The sequence below is a fragment of the Centroberyx gerrardi genome, chromosome 19, assembly GCF_048128805.1.
Source record: "Centroberyx gerrardi isolate f3 chromosome 19, fCenGer3.hap1.cur.20231027, whole genome shotgun sequence".
Lineage (NCBI taxonomy): Eukaryota > Metazoa > Chordata > Actinopteri > Beryciformes > Berycidae > Centroberyx > Centroberyx gerrardi.
In genome coordinates, this window is record NC_136015.1 from 1,282,538 (window position 1) to 1,291,284 (window position 8,747).

Below are 8,747 nucleotides of genomic sequence, written 5' to 3' on the forward strand. Positions count from 1 at the left end.
ACTTACAACTTTGCCTGCGGTGCTGAACACCCGCTCTGATGGTGAGCTTGTGGCACACGCGCACAAGTACTTTCGGGCCACCCTTGACATCAGCGGAAAGCGGCTGGCTCCATTTGATTTCCATCAGAGAAGGGGATCTTCGTCTCCGTGAATCACAGGCTCGCGACAATAGGCATTCATCTCTGATTCTGCTCGCTCCTCTATGGTGCCGAGTCCGACGGGACCTGCCGCGCCCGCCACATCAGCTTTTTTTTGCAAGAGACTGCCCAAAGTTATCTTTTTTTTCGGGGGTGCAGGTTGGGCATCTCTCTCCTCTTCTTCTGCCAGAAATTTTTTTATGACGGTAATGAAACGGACACCGTTGCTATTTTCAAATACCCCGGGATACCGTATTACCGTATTACCGTATTACCGCCCAACCCTAATATGCCAAAACATCTGATTTGCATTGTGTGTTAACATACGTACATTATAACAATTACTTGATCACTCTTTGAGTGATCAATCAAGCACAGTGAGTGACAGTGATGGAGATTTGACAACATCCACTCAAAGGGCAACTTTTTTGGACCCACTCCACCCCAAAAGCCAACCATAAAGAGGAAAAGGAAGATGAGGCGGGGTGAACGAGGAAAGAAACCACCCAAGGAGATCCCCAAGAACAGTCAATCACCTGTAGTCAATTTGTCCAGTTTCCCAGTCACTCATTCACACATTTCAGTACTTGGAAAAGGGCTAGTCAGAAAACATTGCCCAATTTTACAACACAGTCCTAGCCAACATACCTCCACTCTCGCTTTTCAGCGAGCACGTACTATTAAGGCCACAGTTATGAAAACCCATGAGTCAAACAAAATCACCTAGTTATCTACTGTTGAGATGTTTCACAGTGGCAATTGTACATGTTAAAATAACACCACAAATGTGAAAACTTTCAACCACCCCATGACTGGACGGAAAATACTCAAAACTCGCATAGCTAAGCATAAAACAGCAGTAAGAATGTGAAACATGGAGTATGCCATAACAAGGCATTATAAGGAGGCCAACTCCTTGCTCAGAGAGATGTACTGGATCCATTCACTCAAGACAATGATCCGTAATGGTCTGAATGACTTAGTGTCGATTATTTTATCATTGTTGTACAAACCAAATTGTACATTTGCTGGTTGATTATGTGATGTACTGATTGGTTCATTTTTGTCTGATTGCTTCGTTGATATGCTGCTGCATATAGTAACTCTACTACTACTAGTGACTCTACTTTCTCCCACACACCTCGTTCCGTTGGGCGTGGAGGTGGCACAGGTGCCCTCATTTCCAAAGACTGGAAATTTACTAAGCTTTCTCCTCTAAGCAATAAGGCCCCATGTCCACCAAAGACCTGTGAAAAAAGCGCTGGCGCTGTTCTTTCATTATTTCCAATGGAAAAGTAGCACTTTCAGCGCCTACGACCCAAAACGGGTACCTCATCTCTTTTTAGCGCTGAGCGCTGAGCGCTGTGAGCGCTGAACCTGTTCTCGAGTTGAAACAATGTCAACTTTTCTGAAGCGCACCGCTCGTCAATGTCACTTCAGAGTTCTACCAACCAATGAGGATGAATGGGGCGGGACCAAGAGCCGGCAGCTAGCTATTAAACGCCTCCCTCTAACATTTAGCATAGCAACAATACCAGGAGACGTGTTCTCAGCGCTCCCCGCTCCAGTGCTCACCTGATGAGGCCAAAGCACTCAGCACCAGCGTTTCAAGCGCTCAACAGGTCGGTTGGTGGACATGCCCCCTAACTCCTCCTTTGAATACCATGCAATCATGGTTACCACTCCTGTTAAGCTGTTTGTGGTTGTCATATATCGCCCACCAGGGCTACTGCGGAACTTTGTAGTTGAACTGGACATGCTATTCTCAGTCATTCCTGAAGATGGCACTCCACTGATTGTCATGGGGGACATGAATATCCATCTTGAGAAAGCTCAAGTGGCTGACTTCCTTTCACTTCTGTCCTCATTTGACCTCAAACAGGTCTCCACCCCTCCCACACACAAAGCGGGCAATACACTCGATCTGATTGTGACTCGGAACTGCTCCACAGCAAATCTGACTGTGACCCCCTTACATCTGTCAGACCACTTAAATTCACGGTTTCCTTACCGGAACATCTTAACGTTCCGCCGCAAATGGTCCCCTTCCGACGAAACCTCCGTTCCCTCATACCGGCTCAGCTTTCCAATGAGGTCTCAGCTACCATGCCTCTTCATATTGAATTCTCCTCACTCCACGTCACTGAGGCTACAGACACACTCTGCTCCTCGCTAGCCGCCTCTCTAAACAATCTTTGCCCACTCTCATCCAAACCTGCTCGTAACACCCCCCCAGTCCATGGCTCACTGGTGAGAGCCAGTCAGAGAGCAACAGGCGGGGCTCAGAGAAGCTGAGAGGAAATGGCGCAAATCCAGAGATCCCACTGACCTCAGTGACTATCAGTCTCTCCTATCAGCATTCTCCTCCCATGTAAAAGTGCCAAGACCACTTATTTTCATGACAAAATCAGCAGCGTCAAAGACGCTTGAAAAATATTTTCAGCTTTTAACACACTGCTCAACCCTCCACCACCTCCACCCTCAACTTCAAACGCGGACACTCTACCAAGACTGCACTCTTGTCTGTAGTGGAAACACTGCGATCAGCTAGAGCTGCTGGTCAGTCTTCTGTTCTAATGTTGACCTATCGGCTGCCTTTGACACAGTTAACCACCAAATCCTGCTCTCCACATTCGCTGAGCTTGGCTTCTCAGGATCTGCTCTCCACTGGTTTGAGTCCTACCTCTCAGGGAGATCTTTTAGAGTGTCTTGGAGGGGGGAAGTGTCTAAATCGCACTGCTTGTCCACAGGGGTACCTCAAGGGTCAGTGCTTGGACCCCTTCTCTTTTCAATATACACCACCTCACTTGTTGCAGTCATCCGCTCACATGGCTTCTCATACCATTCATATGCTGACGACACCCAGAAGACCCCACAGTCTCGGCACGGATATCGGCATGCCTCGCCGATATCTCGGCATGGATGAAGAAACGCCACCTTCAGCTTAACCTATCAAAGACTGAGCTCCTTGTCATCCCAGCCAGTCCCTCTATTCAACAACAGATCAGTATCCAGCTCGAATCAGCTCAGCTCATTCCCGCAAAGTCTGCCAGAAACTTGGGTGTCATGATTGATGACCAACTAACCTTTAAGGAGCATGTGGCTTCTGTTGCTCAGCCATGTCGATTTGCCCTGTACAACATCAGGAAGATCAGACCCTACCTGTCTGAACATACAGCACAACTCCTAGTACAGGTTCTTGTAATATCACGCCTTGCCTAGTACAACTCCTTACTGGCAGGGCTCCCGGCACGTACGCTCAAACCTCTGCAGATGATCCAGAACACGGCGGCGCATCTGGTCTTCAAACGGCCCAAAAGAGCACGTCACTCCACTGTTCATATCCCTCCACTGGCTCCCAGTTGCTGCCCGCATCAAGTTCAAGTCCTTGATGCTCGCCTACAAAGCAGCAACCAAAACGGCTCCCACCTATCTGAACTCCCTCATTCAGGTCTACGCTCCCTCCCGCTCACTACGCTCTGCCAAGGAGCGGCGCCTGGTGCTGCAACCACAGCAAGGCCCTAAGTCTCTAGCCAGACTCTTCTCTTCTGTGGTTCCTCGGTGGTGGAATGAGTTACCAAACTCCATTCGATCCGCAGAGTCCCTCTCAATCTTTAAGAAAAGGCTAAAGACCCAGCTCTTTAGCGAGCACCTTCTCACCTGATAGACTATTTAAATAATACAAAAAAAAATAAAAAATTCTTTATCTGCCTCTATACACTCTATGCACTGCCTCGTGGCACCTATGTCCTGTCGGACTAGAACTTAGCTTTATGGCACTTACGCACGTTGTTCTCTCCTGACTAGATCCTTGCTTGTGTTGTATTAAAATCTCATGTGTACGTCGCTTTGGATAAAAGCGTCTGCCAAATGGGAAATTGTAATTGTAGTAAAACAGTGAAATTAAAGCTCTCTGCCTTACTCTTTATTCTATGGATATGCAACCACATTTATTCATCTACATAATATATACCACTATGGAATATTTTAGATGCTTTGCCTGCTTTGGGTTTTTATAGGCTGTTAAATATTAATAACTTAATAATTAAGTGATCAATGCTCTGCAATGGTTTGCCTTTGACAAGTAGAACTAGATTTTATTTCCTTGGGCAAATGTCACAACGATGGAATTTTTTTGTGTGCAGTGTTTTAGGGATGGTATTCTAAAGACTATTGTACGGACATATGTTCTGAAAACATGGGCTGTGGAAGAGAGTGGTGGATCACGTTGTTATAAACTAGATATAAACCAGTAAGATATAAACTAGTAAAATATCAGCTTCATAACTATGGAGGAAAATGAATGTCCAGAGCAGGAATATCCTTATCAGTTCACCAAAATAGACTCATCTCAGATGTGCCTACTTTGCCCTCTCCATAATGCTAAACACACACACGCACACACGCACACACACACACACACACACACACACACACACACAGGCTTACATAAGGCATTGATTTTGCGATGAGGCACAAAATGGCTCATTCTCACAAAGACACACACAATGGCTCACTTCTCACCTCTTGTACTCTCTCCCTGTGTGTGTGTGTGTGTGTGTGTGTAGCATCAGTTCAGCTCTCTTTGTGTTCCATGTGTGGGTGGAAATGTTTTTCCAGGGTTTGCACTCATCTCCCTCCCTCTCTTTGTCCTTCTCTCTCATCACTCTCATCACTATTCAATACTGATATTAAAAATTAGATCAATAGATGACACTTAAGGAATGTAATACTATAAATATACTGATTAGTTAAATAGATCACTGTGCTGTTGAATACTGAATGTTACAAGCCTGTTAAGTCCTGAACTGTGTGTAGTGGGATGTTGGATCATTCTTCAAGAAGGAAAGCCTCCAGAGGTAGAAATCCACGTCTCACTCTGTTCTCCAGAACATCCCATGAAGGTTCAATGATGTTTAGATGAGGCCATGTGTTTCACTTCATCCTGGTGTTCATGAAACCACTCTTGAATTTGTTTAGCAGTGTGTATGGGGGCACTAACATCTTGGAACATCATGAGGGAAAACTGTTTGCACCATAGGGTGCAGATTGTTCTGTAAATTGGCCTCATATTCCTTGGCCGTTATTCAACCATGCAGAGCAATCACTGGACCTAATGACTCCCACTAGGTGGCTGCCCATACCATCACAGACCCCATGGTAGAATTGTTGATTGTAAAAACAAAAGAATAAAAAGTTTGATCAAAAAAAATAAGAAAAAAGAAAGCCAGACACAATCAAAATGTCATTTCCTTGTGACTTTAATAGCTGAAGGTTTAGAGATGAGTGAAATTTGAATTACTGTCTCTTTTCCAGATCTTCAAGATATCCCTGAGGAGAGTGAAAGTGGAGCTGAACCTCGACAGGCTAATGTTTCACATTGCTAATGAGCTTCTATCTATCTTCCCTTGATTCCCCAAAATGCACAACAAAGTACATCTTTCTGCAGGTCTACAATTATTTATTGAGTTGCTTTGCTTTTGAGTGATGATTTGTGGCAGTGTGTTGCCTTATTTTCAGTTTTGCTGAAGTTTTGTTTAGATTTCTATGACTTCCTTTTATTGCTGGACCAAAGGGGCGTGGATAACAGGAGGAGGAAGATATTGCAAAGATGATTCAAGAAAGAATAACATGCAGAAAATGATCGACCAAACCTGATTGTCTTTGGGCTATTTAGGGGACATTTCCTTTAAATGCATCTGCATTAAGTCTGGAGATTCTGACAAAGATTTAGAAAATGTACTGTCTATACATATATTCCAGTACACATACACATGAAAATTAGACACAAATGGAGATTTAGACACTTGAATTCTTTAATTTCTATAAATGGGGTTATCCAAATTTCAATGCTGTTTAATGTGGTGATCATTTATTTTTATTCATCCTTTATTTAAGCAGATACCCAGTATGTTTTCTCTTACTAATGAATGCTAAGCTGCAGTCTAAATAAACATAGAAAATTATAAAAACATATAACAGATACCTACGCAAGTTTAATTGTCAAGATAATTCAAATGCTATGACCGTTGTACATAGAGGCAAACTAACAGTAATACATGTTTGTTTGTTTTTTCTTTAAAAGACTTTGTCATATATTTGAGGAATAAGAAAAAAAAAACAGCTTTGAAACTCGTGAATTGCATCTTTCTTCAGATCTGAACCAAATGAACATGAGGACTAGTGATTGTGGCCCATCTGTGGCCAGGGGAGCCACAGATGGGCAGTGTTTCCAATATAGGCATTTGAAATCGGTCTTATGTTGCAGACACAGGTCAAGTGCAGTGTCAAAAATCATTATGTAATTTGGAACAAGACACTTCTCCATACAATATTTGTATTTTGAAAATACAAAAATAGTATTTAGAATAGTTTTTAGAAAAGCCAAATCCCTTGGAGGTATCAAGCACTGTTCAGTGCTATGACAGCAGGCTAATGATAAAGACTAGTAACTGATCACACCGGTGGAGATGGGATTAATGCCTCTCCACTGATTGAGCTCATATGGTGCTCAGCTCTGTAGACATTAAAAACAATATGTCCCATAAGAGAGAATAATTTATATTACTTCCTGGTTTCTGAGTTTGGCTTCCAAGTTTTTCACTTGGCATGAGATAATGGGTAGGATTTTTTTTTTTCATGTATATTTAGAAATTTCTGTTTAAAAGATCTAATTTGTATTTCCAAACTACTAAATGCATGTATTACATATGCTCTTTCTGCAAGTATTTTGTAGTTCATTTTGATACATTTGTTGAAGGAGTATTTGTAATTTGTAATAAGATACATTTTGATGTATTTTTGCCCATCTGTTAGGGTAACAATGGCCAATTTCTTTTTAAAATAAATTAAAAATTTGAATTAGAATCAGAATTAGAAAATGGACGGTAGCCCTCACAAGCTCACACATTCATTGAGAGAGAGCAAATCCTCTTCTCAGTGGCAGCAACATGAAGTCAAGTAGGTCCAATAGCATAATGGCTGGAGCCCAGAGCTACCATAAATAAGCAGCATAAATCAATCTTCTATCACAGTCTAAATATCATTTGTGTTGAAAGTTTACACTAGTAAGTGTATGTCTTACATGTTATTTTTAGTACACATGGTTTCAGAAGTTTTACTCAGGTTTTATCACCTTCAGAAGAATGATTTCCAAAAATTGGCCGTTGTTCCCTTTTAAAGGTGTACTGTGCAAGATTTTAATGTAAAAATACTTACTGTCCCTGAGCACAAAATGACCATAATATACGTTTCTCAATGTGTCAGTTGTATATCGCTCTAATTAGCTAGCTTACTCGTCCCTATTGTGAAAATGTGACTTATATCTCTTTCAATTGCAGGCCACTATAAACTGTGGCAGAGATCTGTCAATGTTGTTGCAATTCCTTAGTCACGGATAGAGGTCAATAAAAGTCATACATTTTTTAATGCCCTTTAAGAGTAAAATCCAAAACCTGAACAGCAGCTCCATCCAGAGAAAGCTGGACTCACCAACATTAGATCTTTTGCCTCTGTCATCCATTTGATATCCTTTGAGCATCACGGACATGCCGGGTTGGTAAATATGAGCAGGCTTACAGGATTTCTGGGTATTGAAGTTGAACAGTTAGGCTACCTCTCATTGTCATTTGGAGCCACCAACAAGCAAAGTTGCCTAATGCAGCTTTAAATGTTCCTGTTTAAATGCCAGATTGACACTCAGTACAACTTGTAATTTATCTTTGTCCTTTGCCTCACAGTACTATATTTTGATGGCTTGCTTGAGAATGAAATGGACAGTTATATTGTGTTTTTATGACTATATTTGAAGATTGTATACTGTTGCTGTATACATGAAGCCATACTAAAGATGTGAATGTCAAATCCAAAACAAGGCTCTCAGTTGCTTAGATGTCACACCATTACATCATTACATTACATTTAAATGTAGGACTTATTTTGTCTCCTCGTCTTTGATATCATTATATGTTATCAGTGTCTTAACATTTTGCTGATTTTCAAATTTTCATGACAACGGTTACACTTAAAGACACCTTAGATTTGTTTGATTTCACTGTAATTATCAGTAAATTTGGCACTAACTTTAATTGCTACACTGACGACACTCAACTCAATATACTCATTAAAAAACAAATGACCATTCCCAATTCTTAAACTTAGAGGTGTGCTTATCTGAAGTCAAACATTAGATGTTGGTTATAGGACCAGCTAGACACAGGTATCAGTTTGAGACCACCACAGTTTTGATAATTGCATGATTTCCCGGAGTGCTGCTATCTTGGCGATACATTCGTTCCTAATCTCGCATTTGAGCCACACATTAAGGCCATTACTAAAACTGTGTTTTACCATTTTTGCAATACTGCAAAGATTTAACAACGGCAGATGCCGAAACCGTAGTACATGCATTTGTATCATTGAGACTTGACTACTGCAACATCCTGCTCTCTATACAAAATGCTGCTGCCAGAATCCTGACCACATAATGCCTATCCTACCCTCCCTCCCAATTCCTGCCAGATGTGACTTCAGGGTGCTTCTGCTAACATATAAAATATTACACGGGCTAGCACCAACATCAGATCTCATTGCACCATATACTGTATAACG

General features: G+C 41.8%; 1 protein-coding gene across 3 annotated transcripts in view; it reads left to right on the plus strand.

Moving 5' to 3' along the window:
* arhgef2a (Rho guanine nucleotide exchange factor (GEF) 2a) overlaps positions 1–7,999 on the plus strand; it is a 78,607-nt gene extending 70,608 nt beyond the window's left edge. For all 3 annotated transcript variants that reach the window (XM_071910590.2, XM_071910591.2, XM_078290496.1), the window contains exons 23-24: positions 5,454–5,899; positions 5,935–7,999. In XM_071910590.2, coding sequence (XP_071766691.1) covers positions 5,454–5,524 — 71 coding nt within the window. In that variant the 3' untranslated portion in view covers positions 5,525–5,899; positions 5,935–7,999. The remainder of the gene's footprint in view (positions 1–5,453; positions 5,900–5,934) is intronic.
* The last annotated feature ends 748 nt before the right edge of the window (positions 8,000–8,747 follow it).